The sequence below is a fragment of the Phoxinus phoxinus genome (assembly GCF_949152265.1).
Source record: "Phoxinus phoxinus genome assembly, chromosome: 15".
NCBI classification, from domain to species: domain Eukaryota; kingdom Metazoa; phylum Chordata; class Actinopteri; order Cypriniformes; family Leuciscidae; genus Phoxinus; species Phoxinus phoxinus.
Genome location: NC_136890.1, coordinates 10,511,770 through 10,532,725, shown reverse-complemented (window position 1 = coordinate 10,532,725; position 20,956 = coordinate 10,511,770). Strand labels below are relative to the sequence as shown.

The window sequence follows — 20,956 nt, the reverse complement described above, 5'->3', positions numbered from 1 at the left end:
AAATTGGCAAAAGTCTAACCTTTCATTTAAGTAAAATAATTGAAAGTGTGTGGGGGGGGGGGAGTCACATTATTAAATAAATGTTTTTCTCCATAACACGTTGGCCACAATTATTCATACCCTTTTATTAAATACCCTTTTGCAATCTCCTTTTGCCAAGATAACAGCTGTGAGTCTTCTCCTATAATGCCTGATGAGTTTGGAGAACAACTGACAAGAGATCAGAGCCCATTCATCCACACAGAATCTCTCCAGATCCTTCAGATTCCCAGATCCATGTTGTTGCTTCTCTTCTTCAGTTCACTCCACTCATCAGGTCAGGGAACTGGGACGGTCATGGCAGAAGCTTCCTTTTGTGCTCCTTAACACATTTTTGTGTTGATTTTGATGTTTGTTTTGGATCGTGGTCCTGATGGAAGATCCAACCACGGGCCATTATAAGATTTATAGCAGAAGCCGTCAGGTTTTGATTTTTTATCTGTTGATATTTGATAGAATCCACGATGCCATGTATCTGAACAAGAAGTCCAGGACCTCCAGCATAAAAATATGCCCACAACATTAAAGATCCAACGGTATATTAAATTGTACACATGCTGGGGCACTTTTTATCCTTGTGTGCACCAAACCCATCTAGCGTGTTTTCTGCCAAAAAGCTCTTTTTTTAGTTTGATCTGAGCACAGAACCTGTGCCGTGTGAAGACCCAGTCGTGTCTGACAACTGAACATGCTAGAGTTTGTTTTTGGATGAGCGAGGAGCATTTTTCCTGAAACCCTCCCAAACAACATGTGGTGATGTAGGGGTCGTTTGATTTTTTTTAAAGGGGTGGTAAAATGCCATTTTCACAAGATGTAAAATAAATTTCTGATGTCCCCAGAAGTGTGTATGTGAAGTTTTAGCACAAAATACCCCACAGATATTTTTATATAGCATGTTAAAGTTTTCACTTTTTGAGGATTTGCAAAAACGCACCGTTTTGTGTCTGGCCCTTTAAATGCAAATGAGCTGCTGCAGAGGGCGGGGTTTCAAACAGAAACTGTTCTGTCTTTTATGTCAAAACGGAGTCAGACAAAGATGGAGAGACAACATGTAGAATGCAACAGAACGTCTCTGAAAGGTTAACGTTAGTTGATGAATTTATGTTGCTGATGTGGCGTTAACTATCTTCAATTAGGATATTCTGTCATGGTAATCTATAAATCGCTCGTATAGGAACTGTTGTGAGATGCACACAGAGTGACTTTCGATTGCATGTGAAAAGATGGATGCTAAAGTTTGAGCTGACTCACTTCTGTGACAAAATACTATACAAATATTACAAATACAAATATTTGACTTGTTCCCTCAACTGCGTGTTCCCGGGGGCGGGGTTTATGTACATTTTAGACTTGCTGATGTCACTAAACCCGGAGGAATGTCGTGTAGTCCCTACCAGCCGTTTGTTGTAGTCCTTAAAAAAACGATTTCTTTAAAAGCAAATATCTCCCTTTGCTTTGAACTTTGAGCGTTGTAACTTTGCAGATGTTGTTTATGCTCAAACAGCAACATTACACACTAACTAAAGTTGGAAAAGTGAAATCATACTTTACCACCCCTTTAATAGGCTTTCTGACCCCAAGACTCAACTAATCTCTGCAATTCTCCATCTGTGATCCTTGGAGAGTCTTTGGCCACTCAAACCATCCTCCTCACCGTCCATTAAGGCAAATAGACACACGTCCTCTTCCTGGCAGATTCGTGACATCTTCAGTTGATTATAACTTCTTAATTATTGCCCTGATCGTCAAAATGAGGATTTTCAATTCTTTAGCTATTTTCTTACAGCCACTTTCCATTTTGTGATGCTCAACAATCTTTTGCTGCACATCAGAACTATATTCTTTGGTTTTACTCATTGTGTTGGATGATTAAGGGAATTTGGCCTTTGTGTTTCCTCATATTTAAATTCCTGTGAACAAGAAGTCATAGCTAGACAATTTCATGTTCACCCTGGTGTGCTAAAAAATGTTAATATTAATGGGAATATAGTTCAGAGATACTTTACTCATAAAAAATTCTAGGGGTATGAATAATTGTGGCCAACGTGTTTTGGAGAAAAATATTTATTTAATAATGTGATTTCCCCCCCACTTTCAATTATTTTACTTAAATGAAAGGTTAGACTTTTGCCAATTTTTTTAATCAAAGATCAAAAGGATAAACAATGCAGATTTATTTTTTACAGCCATTTTTGATCATTTTTACCAGGGGTATGATTAATTCTGAGCACGACTGTATATGTGGGTCTAATTTTTTGCCAGAGGTCCTGGACATCTTGTTCAGATGGCATCATGGTTTCGATCAAATACCAACAGATAAAAAATCAAAACCTGACAACTTCTGCTAGAAATCTTATAATGGGCCATGTTTGGATCTTCCAACAGGACGAAAAACAAACATCAAAACAAAAATGGGTCACTCAGCACAAAACCTGCAAATCTGCAATAGCCATCCCAGTCCCTGACCTGAACCCTATATAGAAAATGAGTGGGCTGAAGTGAAGCGCCAACATGGATCTGGGAATCTGCAGGATCTAGAGAGATTCTGTATGGAGGAATGGTCTCTGATCTCTTGTCAGGTGTTCACCAAACTCATCCGGCATTATAGGAGAAGACTCAGAGCTGTTATCTTGGAAAAAGGAGGTTGCAAAAACTATTTAATAAAAGGGTGCAAATAATTGTTCCCAATGTGTTTTGGAGAAAAACATTTATTTCATAATGTGATTCCCCCCCACCCCCCACCCCCCTACTTTCAATTCTTTGACTTCAATAAAAGGTTAGATTTTTGCATTTTTTAAAATAAAATCATAAGGATAAACAATGCAGATTTATTTTTTACAGCCATAATTCTGACCAGCACTGTATATATATCAGTATACTAATGCTCTATCAATCTGTCTCCTCTCCACCAATAAGCTGGTGTGTGGTGGGCGTTCTGGCACAATGGCTGCCGTTGCATCATCCAGGTGCATAACCCTACAATAAATGAGAGAGCATGTAAGCAATAGGCTACTAATGAAACAAAATTGGTGCATAACACCCCCACTGGTTATTAAGGTTAAAGAAGCTATTATTGTTAGAAAGATTTAGGTCAATCCTTAAGCTTATTGGAAGAGTTACCCAAAAATAAATTATATCATCATTATTTACAATTTTTTTTTACAGTGGAACACAATTTTGGGAGGGCAGTGAAGAATTGTTATGCAGCTCTTTTCCATACAATGCCTTTTCATATAGTCAACATGTCTGTAAAGCTCCAAAAAGGCATGCGTGTCACATAGTCCATATGCGGTAGGCTATATTCCAAGACTTCTGGAGTAGCTTTAAACACATTTTTATTCACTGATAGTATTTCCATAGACACAAGCTCTGAAATGTCATTGCAATCATGTTTAAAATGCTGTAGCAAAATATAGTTGACAGCATGTTATAGTGAAAACAGACAATTCTACAGTGTATGCTTATATCAACCGGCTGGGAGGCACACGCTCCCTTCAATTGCATCAGTAATAAAATAGCTGATTGTGTGGTGCGAGTGCGATACAAGGCTTTCATCCACCGGGGCAACTCATATCCTATGAGGAGAGCAAGGGAGCAGATTTATTGTCCAGGGGAAACAATGTGTATACTTGGAGTGAAACCTTGTGAGGTAGCCTACGTTGGGTGAGGGGTTTGCTGGACTATTTATTAAATATAATGGATAGCCTAATTGTGTTTGATTGTTAGCCGCCACAGCTTGATGCTGGTTGATTCACTGCCATTATATGGACAAGCAGGACTTTTTTACAAATCTTTTTTGTGGTTCGAAAAAGAAAAAAAAAGGGCGTTAAAACAACACCAGGGTGAGTAAATGATAACGTGATGTTCATTTTTAGGGCGAACTATCCCTTTAACTGCAGGCCAGAGAATCACAGGCAAAGATAAGCACTGTTTTATAACTAGCCAAATAATTTGGCATCTTTGTGACAACATGGTCTAGCCTACCACGCAAAATATAGTATAGAAAAGTATAGCCTGTCAAGCAAATCTGTTTTCAAGCGCTCTCAGCTCCCTCCAGCGAGGAAAAAGCTTTACCGATGTCTTGCTGTTTTTTTGTATTCTTATTCCTTTTAGGACATTTGGCTATGTTTACAGTGGTTGACTGACAGATAATAATTTCATAACTTCTATTGCGCTCTAGCTGAGATTTAACATTTATAATTTTTAATGTTAAAATAATTCAGATTTATGTGCCACCCCAGACTGGTTGCTGGCCCTTGCTTGGTCACCACTAAAGAAATACTGAGCTCCGCCACTTGCTCTCGCAGAACATGACTAAATGATTGACAAACAGGATGCCTGTTTAGATTTTATTGAATTTAATAATAATAATAAATAATCATATTTTGTGGCGGAAACAAGCTTCCATACTATTAATACCACTTCGACATAAAGGCAGTCTCAAGGGAGCACAATCTCTAGGCCTATATTACGTCACACGACTGTTTTGCAAGTATAAGTAGATTAATTGATGCCGACTTCAGGTCTGCGTGCGATCATTATGATTCGAATTTTAGTTGCTATAGCGACACGTGATATTTGTTTGTACACTCAAACATCGCTTTCTGTTGCTTGAGAGACGAGGCGAATTCAGAGACTTTTGCCGAGTATTTTCTGTGCAGATCTTGCGATTTTGAAGCTATATTTGGAGGATTCCTGAGAGAAAACTTACTAGCCTATATTCTAGAAGTAGTAGATTGGAGGATAGGCCTATATCCTTTCCTTTTTTTAACGTTAACGTTACATATTTTTTCTTCTTCTGAGGACGCTTTTATCTAACTGTTAATTGTTATTATCTGGGAGTTAAACTAGGAGTTTGTAGTTTTATTTAATTTTGTATTTAATTTTATTATTTGTGTTTTATTTTTTTATTTTTATTTTTTTAAAATGTTTTTATTTGATTTCTTTTGATCGTATTTCTGAGGAGGGTTGTATTGTATTTTTTTTTTGTATTGTTTCTATTGCAGGTTGGAGGAGGACGTTGATGGCTCACATGGGAAAAAGAGGAGGTGAGTGCTCTAACGTTAGTTTTTAATTTGTTTATGGCATGTTAATGATGGACTAAATGAATGTGCAGAAACTTGTTCGAGATAACTTAACGTTAACCCATTTGATCCGCCAATTTTCCCAGCTAAGTGATCACATGTATTTGATTCCTTGCATGTGAAATAAACCTTTCAATTTGAGTAACTATTGTAACAATTTGTATTTGACCACTGACATTGATCATTGATTATTATCAAAACATTACTAACGTTAATGTGATGTCTGAAATATTCCAGCCTCAGGCCGCTCCAGATCCAGGAGAGCTGCTTCCACTCAGATGGCTGGTCAGGTTTGGAGACTCAGTTCTGGTGATTTAGCTTCTGTGTCTTCTGAGTTTTCTGGTTCTGTGTTCACAGGTCCGGCTCACAGGAAGAGGCAGAGAGGCAGCCAGCAGAGCCCAGATGATGGATGTCTGTCCAGGCGGTCATGTGGAGAGTTGAGTCTTAGCAGCAGAGGGACGTACATCGTAGAGTGGAGGTGGAGTGGCGACGGATCGGACGGCCCAAGTGAACGGGACAGTTGTGGCAACTGGAGTTTGTCCAGGTCCGACAGCCTCCAAGAGATGATGTGCCCTCCGCTGCCAGGCCAAGTTCCTGTGGAGCCAACAGTGACCTCGACTGGCCTAACAGCTCAGGGTGCCATGGAGGTGTCTCCTGCGAACAAGAGGTCAACAGGTGAGATTGAAATAAGGCTGGGGGGTGTAAAGTGTACTACTGATAGAGATTTTTTTGCATAAGACTGCTTCAAGTTTTTAACAGGTGTTGTGGCAAAAATTCATCAAACAAACATCACTGTGTAAGGGAGACTCAGAGTCAAATTATAAAATTAAAGTATTTATTCTTGCAAGAATAGGAGCAGTCTAATACACAGTTGTTACCCTGTGCAGAAGAGTGACACACCCCCAGACAGACTGAACTAGCTTTTTATCCTAATCTTCAAGGCCTTCTCCGCAGAGCCCTCCCCCCACAGTAGTTTTCCATTCAGTAATTTTCCATAGACAAGGAAGCCATAACACTAGTTTCGATTCGTCACTAGAGCCAACTCCTAAGCCCTCCTTCACCAAATGGCCTTCTGACATCTAGGTCAGAGGTCCTTGTTCGTCTGTTCTCTGGAGTGTCTTTCCCTTCTGCCTTCCCAGGTACATAAAAAGAATCTTCTCTCACTACAAGTGAGAGTCACACATGTGACATTCTTTGAATCATCTATATTTTACTAAAGATCAATGAATATCATAAAACCGCCACTACAACTCCTCACTTTTTATCATTATTAATCAAACATAATAATAATAACAACAATAATAAATGCAAGTTCAAGTCATTAAAAAATCAGTCTCCTTGAACCTGTGAAGAAAAAGTTTAGAATGAAGAAGCATAAGGCTGTTTTTGTGGGGGAAAGCCCCATTAATTATTTAGCAAGCAAGTAAACAATTTACTAATGCCGGGCTCACTACCGCAGTCACACTAGTAAGGAAAAAGATTATAGCACAGTAGGAAAACAAACAGATAATAAATAAATAAAAAAAATAAAAAAATCCCTCAGTTTCAAACCCTGTCCTTGTACGCCATCTCGTAACACGGATGACTGCTACTTTTAACCCTCTTTACATATCAATCGTTCTCAGAAAGAAAAAGAAAACATCAACACATTTAACTGTAATCTCTACTTGAATCATCTGCATAATTTTGTTCATCATCATCATCATCATCCAGATAGACTGTCATTTTCAATTGAACAGACATTCCAGTTTTCTCACATTCACCCATGAATAACAAAATTATCAGAATAACACATACAATCATAACTCCTGCACATTCAACATTTTCCCCATATCCATTTCCCTAACCATATTTTGTTCTTTTACCTTTAATTCAATCAGGCAGTGGTTCTACTTAATCAGCTTCAATAATAATCCTTATAATTTACATTAATTAATAGATCTTCTCTTCCTGAAAACATTTACCTCAAATATTTTCTAATAAATCAGTAACCAATCAAATCATTTGTCATATACCAATATCAATACTAAGCTCTATTTCAATTTACTCAAATAAAGTCCTCAAAATCATCCCAAAACCACATTCTTAATTCATTAGTTGGTCCACATCCTCCTCCAGGCGTGTTGATCATCTCGTTTGCCCCATGGACTAATGGGATCACCACCACACCCCCAATGGAATGAACCATTTCCTGCTTACTGTCACCTGTGAATGGAGACTTTAAAGGGATAGTTCACTTCAAAATTAAAATTCTGTCATCATTTACTCAGCATTTGCCTTCTTTACAATTTGTCACTTGCCTTAACACATCTGTAATGAAAAAACACTCTCCAGAGGTTAAAGACACAATATACTCACTATTCAGGCGGAATAGCTGCCCCACACTTAACACCTACAAGACATAAAGTGCTGTCCCCATCACACACACTTATGCTAGACACACATACAGCATGTTAACTGCTCATTTACAATGTTCGCTTTTTTTTATATTAACTCTAAAAGTATAATATTTAAGGTTTAAATAAGATTTAAACTTCACATCTTTCTGTAGCTTTTATATAATTTTACATGGCCTCTAAAACCGTTTCAAATGTTCTATCTGTTCATTATTCATTTTTCTTTAGAAAAGTCAACTGGGTTGTTTTGGTTCATTATTATTATTTTGTTTAAACTTGCCTTACCAGGCCTGATAACAGAAAGACAAACAGAGTACCAAATCCCTTCCTCCACCCAGCAGTCTCTCTTTCACTATACACAAATAATCTTTTTTAACAGCCTCCTAAGACTGAAACTTAATTAATCATAGTCTAGAACCCTTAATAGTTCACAAATGTTAATATACAAATGTTTAACTCAAATTAGAACCATTACAACAATCTAAAATACATTATGCTATGAGTATTTATAAGGTTATCTTTAGTTTGAATACTTGTATAAATTCTCAATTCACCTAACCTTTGTTATCCAAACTCTTACAAAAACTGTCTTAATCTTTAACTATCACCATGTCTAACCTTCAGGAGTTAAAACCATCTTATAGACATATTAGTTCAAAATCAACACTTCTTTAATTTTCCTTGCCCATAAGGCAACCAACATGTTCCTGATATAAATTAATAAGTTATGTTCCCATCAGCTCTTTATCTATAATTTCCATCAGACTTGTCACAGTTGAAAACAAGCCATACAGTGAATTGCGAGGGGGGTTTTCTCTGGTGAGTGGTATAGAGGAACTCACATTTTCTCGGTCAAACAATGCTCTGCTGACCCCACAATGCTCTGCTGACCCCAGTGGCCTCTGGTAATCAGCGCTCAACTCTCATACCTTCTCACATATAACACCTCCATCCGGAGATGCAGTGTCCGGGACCCCCTGCGTTAGAATGTCTCCTGGCCAGGAAAATCATCCCGTCTTTGAGTAGCCACGTACCCACTGGTGACCCGCTCGCATCACACAATCAGTTTCTTCAACAGAACTCAGCTGTTTTTCTGGAGCTTAGGAAAGACACATTCAAGAGTCACCTCTATCTGGACTGCATGCCTAATAAATGTTAAGGGAGACAGGTTAATAACAACAGTATTTAATCACTCAAATCTGTTAGACCTGTCTGAATCAACAAAATCACAGTGAACTTTATTCACATCCATCTATTCAGTGTACATCTATAGCATGGTCATAGGTCCTGTGTCATGGTGAAGGCTAAGATCAGACAAATACGTTACTGGTCCTAAAATAACAAAGTACAAAAATGTCACTTCTGTCATTCAGGTCTACATTATTATTTTAAAGACTTCTTTAAAGTCATTCAGTTTTACAATCTAAAATATTTAAGTACAAATTGCCCTCTGAATGGCAATGATTTCCTTTAACATGATTTCTTTTAACATCTGTGTCTATAATTTTCAACTGAAACTGTGCTTTACTAAATAGCTTATTGTCATGACAGGCTAAGATAACAGCCTTCTGACATTGAATGAGACAGAGACTCTGAGGCCTTCAGGACTTGGTACACTTTTTTGTCATACTAAACATTCTCTACTTTATCTTTTAATTCTGGCAGCTTAAGGCATCTTTGCCAGAAATTACATACGCTTTTCAATTTTAGAATAATTTTATAGTTGTCTTTTGCCCATACATCAGGGAATTTAGACATTACAAATTTCCACTCATATTGAGTCAGTTTCAGCCAAGTCCCAATCTTATCTTTTGAAACCAAAACATCTTCTAGCTGCTTCATGGTCAACACTACCAAGCTGTTTGTTTAATCAGATCCCTTTCTACATTTTTACATTTAGCAACAAATAGTTATTCTATTTCTCAATAACGTTTCATTAAAACATCTACATTTTAGTTGTCAGGTTTTCAATTACAACTTTATCTGACAATATTTTTCATATTTTCTCTTCTACAATTTACCAATCTACAATTAGGATCTTCCAAAACCTTTTTTTTTAAGCGTTTCATTATAAGACAATCATATTTTTAGTTACCTTTACTTTTACAAATATTTTGCTTATCTGCAATTTACATCTACTGGTACTTTAGTTCTTTCCTTTTAAAAGGATTTCCTTACAACTTAAATCTTTCAACTTTCTTTTCTCTTTCAATCTACTTACGACTTCCATCTATCAACTTTCTTTTCTCTTTCAATCTACTTACGACTTCCATCTATCAACTTTCTTTTCTCTTTCAATCTACTTACGACAAATACTGTTCTACTTTCAAACCCACATTAATCCACGTCACTTTCACATTCCATCAACTTTCTTTTCCACCTTTCTGAGTGGTCATTTACAGTTACTGCTAAACGCAGCTGACCACAATTAAAACACTCTCTGTCCCCTTGCCTATAGTTCGATCACCTTGAGCTTTCTAGCAGCTCCAACTTACTGACACCCTTGAAGCAGTGTGTTCCAATCAGTTTGTAAACAGAGCTGATAAGCAGTTCTCTGTTCCTCTTACAGTCCACCAGTGGCGGATCACACTAGCCAAATCATAATCTTCATCATTATTATCGGCAGAACATTAATTTTCATAAACTGCACGGAAATCCATAAATTGTTTCTAAGTTGTTTTCACAAAGTTTCTATTTAACTTTAACACTTGTCCAGGGAAAATTATCCCCGACCCATAATTTCCTTTATAAAACAGACAATGTCTTTTGCCTTCAATGACTTAATATCAACAAAATATCCGACATTTTACATTATTGAATTCCAAAATATGTCTTTACATCTCTCTAATTCGGTATTATCATCAACAACACTGATTACAATAGCAAGTACACATTTAACATCCGGAAGCCGGGCTGAATAAGCACGTGCTGTTGCTGTACTCCCAGCATAGCTGGAGTCTTTAGGTTCAAAAGACACTATGGTTGTCAAACCAAAAATAAACATAATTTCACTCTTTATTTTACCATTAAAATATAGAATTGTTCCCCATTTTGCTAAATGAAACATTAATTATCTTTATTTCATGTTAATCCCTGTTAATACTCAATACCTTATTATTTTTAATCTGAACCTCACTTTTCATACCATTTCTTAATCTGACTTAACAGGCGTTCATATATAGTTCCATAAATTTTATCAGAAATGTTATTTTCATAACATACATTTTCTACAGTTGTTTTCTTCTCAAAATGGTTAGTCTGCAGATTCAACAAGTATTATCATTACTGTCTCTGTCCCACTTATCCTACTTACTGTTTTTACAGAAACCAAAATATCATATTACTCAAATCTCAATCCTTCACAAAGAGGATCAACTTTTGTTACAAAAAAAAAAATCTTCTGACATCTAATGTCATGCATCCATCTAATGGGTGAAAAATAAAAACCCTTTTATCAGTTATATTCAATCTTACTATATGGCAATACATTCTAGCCAACAACTCATTGTCTTTTCACACTTTTACACACGTTGAACACAGACACAACAACCTTTGTTTCTCACTGCCTTGTTCAACTGATTCTCGCACCATCTTGTGGCGCTCAATATCATACATTTCTGCCCTTAATTTTATCTCATTTGACAAAACACCGGTGTACCAAATTTCGCAAGCTTGCTTTTCAGACTTCCCCATATTGGCCGCTTATCTGTTCTCTGTGGATTTCTCTTTTACGCGCGTTCTCTTTATTTGTCAGGCGTCCCCGACAAACCCGACCTTTCTTTTAACCCAGCCGGACGGGTTACACTATTAGTGTCCTCCTAATTACGGTTTACCAAAAAAATCTGTTACGATTTTCCTGGTTCCCCCTAATTAGCTTCAGCACCCAAAAATAATTCGCTCCGTGGTGGAACAATTAATTTCAGGTACCTATCTGTATGAAATGTCTTGGTCTGTCACAGTTCTCAATTAATTCCAGATTATTTATCTGCTTGAAATATCTTGTTCTGTCACAGACCTCAATTAATTTCAGATTATTTTCCTCGTATCTGTTTGAAATATCTTGATCTGTACGTAGATCTCAATTAATTTCAGATTACGTACCACAGAAAACAGTTCTCAGCCAATATGGTTCAATTTCACTCTTCCCCCAATTAAACTTAATTGAATTATACCTTACCCAGAGATATGTTGTTCGGAGCCACCTGAGTTCTTTGATTCCAGTGTCCGATCCTCCCGGGCTCTGACATCGGCCGGCCTCTCTCTCTCAAGTTTACGAGGTAGAGCTGGAACTTACTCAGTCCAGGTGGCCAAACACCGTCCGATCTCAGGTCCAGGAGGCATCGTCCAAGGAATCCCACTTCTGACACCAAATTGTTGTGGCAAAAATTCATCAAACAAACATCACTGCGTAAGGGAGACTCAGAGTCAAATTATAAAATTAAAGTATTTATTCTTGCAAGAATAGGAGCAGTCTAATACACAGTTGTTACCCTGTGCAGAAGAGTGACACACCCCCAGACAGACTGAACTAGCTTTTTATCCTAATCTTCAAGGCCTTCTCCGCAGAGCCCTCCCCCCACAGTAGTTTTCCATTCAGTAATTTTCCATAGACAAGGAAGCCATAACACTAGTTTCGATTCGTCACTAGAGCCAACTCCTAAGCCCTCCTTCACCAAATGGCCTTCTGACATCTAGGTCAGAGGTCCTTGTTCGTCTGTTCTCTGGAGTGTCTTTCCCTTCTGCCTTCCCAGGTACATAAAAAGAATCTTCTCTCACTACAAGTGAGAGTCACACATGTGACATTCTTTGAATCATCTATATTTTACTAAAGATCAATGAATATCATAAAACCGCCACTACACAGGTCTAATAATATTTACCGTTGCTCAGCATAATTTAGCTGAAATTTTCTTTCCGAAAATTTTCCAAAATGTCTTTGTTGGAAGTTTGTCTAACATATTTTTCAAAATATTCAAAAGTAGCGTTCCCATAGCCTAATGTTTGCAAAATTATAAAACAGAATGTTCCCTTAATAACATCACCAAGAAAAAAACATTTTTGAAACATTGAAAAAAACTAGATGTTAATACTTAATATTGTGAAATAAGACTTTGGGACATTTATGCAGGCATTAAGCAGAAGTATAATATTTGCATTACTTTGTAACATTACAGATAAGAATCAAAGAGTAAAATGTGTAATTTTGTCATTGTTTAATTTGAGGTCAGATATGTTTTTAATAGTTGTCTTTTCTATTGTTTTTCTTCATTTCAGAAAAACCTGCAGAATGTAGGAAGAGGAAAGGAATTTGTAGTTTCCTCTTGAGCGCGTGGAAGGCTATGAAACGTCATTTCGGCTGCTGTTGTCACAGTGCTGTGGATGTTGTGGAGCCTTTCGTCCCTCCACCAGATCTGGACCCAGAGCCTGATCCAGATCACTCGGCCGTCAAGCCAAATAATGGTAAATCCACAGTCATTATTTCTTGAACATTATTTTAAACAGTATTGTCGTCTTTTTTTCCACTAAAGATATCTTAAGGCTTGTTTTCCGAGAATATTAATATTATTTTCCCCATATTGATATAAGTAGTGCAAAGTGCCCGTGCAAAATCAGTTTTTGTGTGTGTTTTAATTGTTGGTTTGGTGTGTTTGTGTGCTCATTGTTACAATTACACAGCAAAAGTTCTATGACATTTTTATTTGTGCATGGTAGACAGCAAATATACTGACATAATGACACACAATAAATATGGAAAATTTAACTACACGATTCAGGGAGCAGGCTACACAGTGAACTCCGAGAAAACGCTACGTAAGCTCCGCTGCTTTCTTCGAGAAAACGCTACTTGCTAGCTGACTTACAGATTCAGTTAACATCCACAAATGAATAAGCGCGACGATTCAGGGGAGGTTCAGACCTTGGCTGGAGCAGGCTACACAGTGAACTCAGAGAAAACGCAAATTTTGTCTCAGTTAGTTTGTGAATAGGCTACTACAAATGATGACCGTAAAAGAGACTGTGAACGCATTGAATAGGATATGTTTAGTTGGTGAAAAGCATAGGCTACTATTACACAGTAGCGATAACGTTAAGCGCACCAGAATTAAATATAATATTCAGAAGTAAACAGTCAGCAATGACTTACAGATTCAGTTAACATCCACAAATGAATAAGCGCGACGATTGAGGGAGCAAGGCTACACAGTGAACTCCGAAAACACGCTACGCTTGAGCAAACAGTTTGTGAATAGGCTACTACAAATGATGGCCGTGAATAAAATATAATATTCAGAAGTAAATAGTGTAGCTGACTTAATGTTTAGCTGACAGAGTGTTTATGCCAGAATGTTTATTTTTAAACCACAACCTTTTAAGTGCTTCTTTTACCGATATATTTACCGATATCTTTTGCATTTCTAATCCAAACAACGTCAAACTTGGCACTGCACGTACTCGTGCCCGTAGCAAGACACCTGTCAAGTTTGAAATCCATCGGACTAACGGTTCGAGAGATATGCGATTAACAGACAGACACACATACAGACTGACATTCCTGTTATTTATAGATAGATAGATAGATAGATAGATAGATATAAGGTAACTACAGGGGTTAAGGTTAGGTTTAGGTGAAGGTTCTGGGTTAGTACCTAGTTATTACTCAGTTATTGTAATTACTGTATTTAGTACATAGTATGTACGTGGGAAACAGGACTGTAAAATAAAATAACACTTAATTGTAAAGTGACAGTTACACATTACTACATCTACTTACTATAGTTATAACAGTAAATTATGCATAATTACAAGTAACTAACCCTAAACCAAACCCTAACTCTATAGTAAGCACATGTAGTTAATTAATATTACCCAGTACTTATTTGAGTAACAAGTACCTCACCTTAAAATAAACTGTAACCTTTTATAATTAATTAAAGGTGGGGTATGTGATTTGCAAAACGGCCGGCAGATTTTGAAAATACACAACTCAAATGGTCCTACCTTCTTTCCTTTGACTCCACCCATTCAAAGAACATGGACATGGATGGGGGGAGGGGGGATGGTACGACCGATTGATTGACGCACTTACTGTCTAATGATTCTAGGTGGTCTTGGAAATGATTGGCCCTGCCCTTCGAGTCCTGCCCGTTCCACAGATGATTAAATTGTTTCATTTTTATTTCAGTGCTTCTAACTCAGTGGCTGTTAGTGGGTTAGGAATAGGATTTTAAGTGATTTTGAAAAAATGGCCAAAAAAGAGAATTACATACCCCACCTTTAAAAGGATCTAGCAAGCTCATATATTTATCATATTTTTTCTGTTTGTTTTTCAGAGTCCTTTGAGTCTCTCTTCAACTTAGGAGAGATGATTGGATCGGGAGGATTTGGCAGGGTGTACGAGGGAACACGGAAATTTGATGGCAAAAAGGTAAATATTACCGAACTGTACAAACATTTTCCTCTTGCATGCATCAAAACATATTTAAAACAATTTATAGATGGTTTAATACCTAGTGCAAGGTCAGGTGCCTGAATACTGTTATTGAATTTTTTTTTTTTTTTTTTTTTTTGCAGGTTGCCATCAAGCAGATGAGCAAGATTGACAACAATCGTTATCTTGATATTGTAAGTTGGCCAAAACCTGAATGTGTATTTAGTAGTTTGAGTGCTGATTACTGTAGTTATTAATACACACGTAGGAAGCATTAGCTGTAAATGTTATAGACAAATAAGCCTAGAACCACCAAATAACTTTGAGCTGAAAAGGCTGTGTATCTACAGATATAAAAGCAAAGTACATTTAAAAATGACATGTTTTCTTCAGATTTGTACCCAGCTAACCTTCTGTCTGCTACTTTTCTCTAGCCTGGGCATCCCGAACCTCTCGTAACAGAAGTGGCGCTGCTGCTAATGATGAGGCAAGAACCCAGAAGCCCCTACGTCATACAGCTATACGAGTGGTTTGAACACCCTCAAACATTCACTCTCGTCATGGAGTTCCCCGAACCGTGCGAGAGCTTGCTGGACTTCATCATTCGTAACCCTGAACTGGATGAAACAACGGCACGGGTCATCATGCGACAGGCTGTGCTGGCAGTACAACACTGCATCGAGCGTGGAGTTTTTCATAATGACGTTCATGCTGAAAACTTCCTGATGAAGAAAAACACGTTAGAGCTCAAGCTGATTGACTTTGGCTGCGGTCAGCTACTTAGTAGTGATGGCTACGAGAGAAGAATATACCGTGGTGAGCATTTTGGCAGTGTGGAAACCTGAATGTAGTGACTTACTGATTATTTGACACTTAAAATAAAAAAGCTCAACAATGTGTGAATGTCTTCCTTACAGGATTACCGACTTACTGCCCACCTGAAGTCTTCACAGATACGAGATTCCACGCCGTCCCAACAAATGTCTGGGCTCTAGGAGTCTTGTTGTATGAGATGGTGAACGCATGTTCTCCTTTTTTCAATAGAATGGAAATCAGACAAGCCAAAGTTACTTTTGAGAACTCCAACTTATCCAAAGGTGAGTGAATAATATTGATATCTTTGATAAACGCACATAAAGCAAAAGCTCTGTACAGAAACAATTAAATGTGAAGTACTGTATGTAAGATTTTTTTTAACCAGTAAGAGTTGCGTGAAAATATGCTCTCTTTTTGTCGCAGAAACTGCATCCTTCACCTTTAAAGTAAAGATAAAGAAGATTTTACCTTACATTAATGTTAAGATGCCAAGTCACATGGTCATGACTAACCAGCTTTCTCCTTATTAATATTTGTACAGAATGCAGTGATCTGATTAGCCAGTGCCTAACAAAGGATCCAACTAAACGGCTGACGTTAGAGCAGATGTTACAACATAAATGGATTAGAAATGATCTTCTTGTAGATTGGAGAAGTTCAGGAGATTCACTCGATCAGTGATTTCAGGTGTGAGGAAGTGTAACAGACAGAGTAGGATTATTACCATTTATCTTCAATTCTGTTATTTTTTGTAGTGAGATTTTCTAATTTGTGTAGTGAACGGAGTTCATTTTAATGTTGTTGTCATAGTCTAGTCACCTTCATTTATAATGTGCTTTATACAATAAAGATTGTTTCAAAGCAGGTTCATGATAATAAACAGGAAAACAACACAATCAGTGATGCAAACAGAATTATATTCTGCTGTAAAAACATTTATGAGTTGACATGTTCATATAATCTTTGTATTGGATAGGAAATAACATACTTGCTGACCTTGGGAGGGCTTGAGCTTGTGACGTGACCCGAAGCCCGAAATCCAACCTCAACTCGACAGGGAACTCAAGCCGACCCACACCAGACAGCTTAGAGCCTGGCAACATGGGCGATCTTTCGGACAGGAAATCAATCAAGAACAATTTGGGACCCTGAAGTTAAGCCAAAGGGTCTCTTAGGTGGTCATTTGAACATAGTTTTATATCAAAAAGTGATTAAATTCATCATCTTTTACTGGACTCAAATTTGATGTTCTTTGTTTATCTGAGAAATGGCTTCATGTAAACTCCCCATCAGCAGCATTAGAAAGATAGAGTTGGTTCTAAGGGGTGGAGTTATGATCTATGTGAAAACTGGTATCCAGTGTAATGAAATCGCTTGGTCAAATTGTATGGATTTGGTTTATTCATAGGTCTGAATCTTATACTATCACCACAATTGTCCTTTGTATTAGTTGTAATTTATAGTCCTCCCTCTTCAAATATGAGTTTTTATGAAAATTTGAAACAATTTCTAAAACAGTGTGATTGATTAATGAAATATGATTCTCATGGCATCCTAAAACAAACTAGATGACTTCAGAAGTGCGGTTCATCATATGGGGTGGGGTGATGTATTGATAGGAAAAGATCAGGAGGAAGAAAGTCTAATATTCTCCAAAGTATTAGAGCACACTATTAAAGATTTTAGTTGGAAATTTAGTCATACAAATAAAAAAATATACTGTCCTCTGGAAAAATTCAGATATTTTAAAACTGATTAAAGAACAGGATCTTGCTTTAAAAACTAATAAATCAAAGTTAAGTCATGATAGCCAACATTTTGTTATGTTAAGGAACAAGGTGGTTAAAGACACTCAGAAAAGATAAGGCATAGGGATAATTGAACAGGCAAGAGTTAATAACTTAATACCAAAATAATCTGGAAACAGTTGAATCAATTAAAAAGAATAAAAAAGAATAAAAAACAAACAAAAAAAGATAGGATATCACTTGAATTGATAGGAAATTGGAAGCTGACTAATAATCCAGCTCGTTATTTTATTGATTTTGTAGTCACAACTGAACAATGTTTTTTTCTCCTTAGCACATAAGTTTGTCTAGTTAATACAGTTTTACTTTAAAGGCAGTCACTGAATTAGACATTTTAAGAACAATTATATCTTAAGAGATTTAAGAACAATCCAGAGCAAAAGAATATATTTGGTATGGATGTAGTAATACTTAAAGAGCTCATTGAGTCACTATTATAGTCTATCACTAGTTAATCCTTTCACCAAAATTATCAACCTTTGAATTTCTCCAGGGACGTTCCTATGTGCTTGGAAGTCATCATCTGCTGTAGTGCCGCCTATATCTAAAAGTGGAGGCACCTATCACAGACCTAGTATTTTACCTATAGTCTCAAAGGTTGCCGAGAAATTGTTGGCTGTGCAAATGATTATCTAAATACTAGTTCATTTGCTATGCATCCAATGCAATTTGGCTTAAGAGCAAACTGTTCAACTGAAATTGAAAATGACATTGTATAATTTTTAAGTAATTAATTTGCATTTTAAATGTTGCATGACATTTGTGATACATCAGAAAAGCAGAACTTAATATTTGGTACAGAAACCTTTGTTTGAAATTACAGAGATCGTACGTTTCCTGTAGTTCTTGACCAGGTTTGCACACACTGCAGGAGGGATTTTGTCCGACTCCTCCATACAGACCTTCTCCAGATCCTTCAGGTTTCGGGGCTGTCGCTGGGCAATACGGCCTTTCAGCTCCCTCCAAAGATTTTCTATTGGGTTCAGGTCTGGAGACTGGCTAGGTCACTCCAGGGCCTTGAGATGCTTCTTACGGAGCCACTCCTTAGTTGCCCTGGCTGTGTGTTTCGGGTCGTTGTCATGCTGGAAGACCCAGCCACGACCCATCCATCCTCCCCTCAATACGGTGCAGTCGTCCTGTCCCCTTTGCAGAAAAGCATCCCCAAAGAATGATGTTTCCACCTCCATGCTTCACGGTTGGGATGGTGTTCTTAGTGTTGTACTCATCTTGGGGAAGAACTTCCTCCAAACACAGCGAGTGGAGTTTAGACCAAAAAGCTCTCTTTTTGTCTCATCAGACCACATGACCTTCTCCCATTCCTCCTCTGGATCATCCAGATGGTCATTGGCCAACTTCAGACGGGCCTGGACATGCGCTGGCTTGAGCAGGGGGACCTTGCATCCGCTGCAGGATTTTAATCCATGATGGCGTAGTGTGTTACTAATGGTTTTCTTTGAGACAGTGGTCCCAGCTCTCTTCAGGTCATTGACCAGGTCCTGCCGTGTAGTTCTGGGCTGATCCCTCACCTTCCTCATGATCATTGATGCCCCACGAGGTGAGATCTTGCATGGTGCCCCAGACCGAGGGAGATTGACCGTCATCTTGAACTTCTTCCATTTTCTAATAATTGCACCAACAGTTGTTGCCTTCTCACTAAGCTGCTTGCCTATTGTCCTCTAGCACATCCCAGCCTTGTGCAGGTCTACAATTTTACCCCTGATGTCCTTACACAGCTCTCTGGTCTTGGCCATTGTGGAGAGGTTGGAGTCTGTTTGATTGAGTGTGTGGATGGGTGTCCTTTATACAGGTAACGAGTTCAAACAGGTTCAGCTAATACAGGTAATGAGTTCGAACAGGTGCAGTTAATACAGGTAATGAGTGGAGAACAGGAGGGCTTCTTAAAGAAAAACTAACAGGTCTGTGAGAGCCGGAATTCTTACTGGTTGGTAGGTGATCAAATACTTATGTCATGCAATAAAATGCAAATTAATTATTTAAAAAATCATACAATGTGATTTTCTGGGTAACTTGGAGCTTAAGCCGAGCCTCGGGTTCGAGCTTCCCCCAAGGACAGCAAGCCAAGTTAGTTTACTATTAACCTTTAAGGCTGTACGGGCAGGCTAACTAGTGGAACAATCACTAAAAATTCTTGATAAAAATCTGTTAATTTTCATCATTGCTTGATACAGAAAAAATACAATTTGCTAAATTGAGATAATCTAATCAAATATGTAGATGTTTGTCTTATGTTTAAGACTATACATAGCCTGTCTTCCCCATTAAAACGGAATGTTAACATTAGAACAACTGCACATCAGTCCTCAAGGGACGTAGAAAGAGGGAACTGCATTATTCCTCTCAGAAAATGTTTATTTAGCCATGCAGTCTTTCATTCAAAGCCACAAGGGAATGGAACTCCATCCCATAATTAGAAGACTGGATATACATAATGGTTCTTAAGTTTCATCTAAAAAAAATGTTTACTTAATACTCAGCACTATCACCATTATCTTAATATTCTGATTTTAGCTTCTTTGTAATAATTGCTTATTATTTGTTTTCTTCTGTCACTATTTTTCTTACCTCTTATACGTTTAGACTGATTTCCACATGGAATCATGTACTTTCTTTTTTATATATATATATACTGGTAATGTGAACATTTTTCCTTCTTTCTCTTTTGTGACCTATAATATGCTTTGTGTTTAGTAATGTGCACTGTCCCTGTGAACAAATAAAGTAAACATGAGAGACTGCAAGACAGCCATCACAGCCATATTTGCTTTGTTTTTAAAGCAATTTTTGTATAGAAGTGTTGTATTTCAAATGTATTAAATGTTTAATTTAGGTTCCAATACAATAGTAGGCTATATAAACTGAGAAAGTTTAGTAGACTGAGGCCCCGTTTACACTTACATTGGTTATTTCCCTTCGTTTGTGCCCTTCGTTAACACGCAAACGGAGAATTCTCCTCTGAAAACAATTCTCTCTAAAAACTCCTGCCAGAGTGGAGATTTTGGAAAATTTAGTTTGCACGTTTGCATGTAAACTGAGAAAAACTGAGTTTTAGGCAGCCGACGTCACAGTATGTGACTATTTTCGGGATTCTGATTTGCTAACGTGGGCTTGAGCTTCTCGTTACACTGCCACTACAGGTTTGGCATGCTCTAGATGGCATATACACGGGTTCGTGTAACGAACACTTTTCTGAAAACTGACAGGTCTGCACAATGTTATTTTTGAAAACGGAAAGGGGTGAAATGTCCGTTTATGAAAATAGCCGTCCACGTGTAAACGTAGCCTGAATGTAGCATTTGAGATGATGATATTCAAAGAAGATTAAGTCAAGCAATCCAGGTGTCTGACATTAACCTTTTGTCTTTT

General features: G+C 37.5%; 1 protein-coding gene across 2 annotated transcripts; it reads left to right on the top strand.

Moving 5' to 3' along the window:
- The first annotated feature begins 5,024 nt into the window (after positions 1 to 5,024).
- Positions 5,025 to 17,721, top strand: LOC307011696 (serine/threonine-protein kinase pim-2-like). Of its 2 annotated transcripts, XM_079637667.1 has the most exons (9): positions 5,025 to 5,087; positions 5,361 to 5,798; positions 12,794 to 12,979; positions 14,851 to 14,945; positions 15,092 to 15,142; positions 15,383 to 15,764; positions 15,866 to 16,045; positions 16,306 to 16,451; positions 16,741 to 17,721. In XM_079637667.1, the coding sequence occupies exons 1-8, from the start codon at positions 5,063 to 5,065 to the stop codon at positions 16,443 to 16,445; spliced, it is 1,497 nt and encodes a 498-aa protein (XP_079493793.1). In that variant the 5' UTR covers positions 5,025 to 5,062; the 3' UTR covers positions 16,446 to 16,451; positions 16,741 to 17,721. The 2 variants fall into 2 exon arrangements, with proteins under 2 accessions (XP_079493793.1, XP_079493794.1); XM_079637668.1 differs by lacking the exon at positions 16,306 to 16,451.
- Positions 17,722 to 20,956: the final 3,235 nt, after the last annotated feature.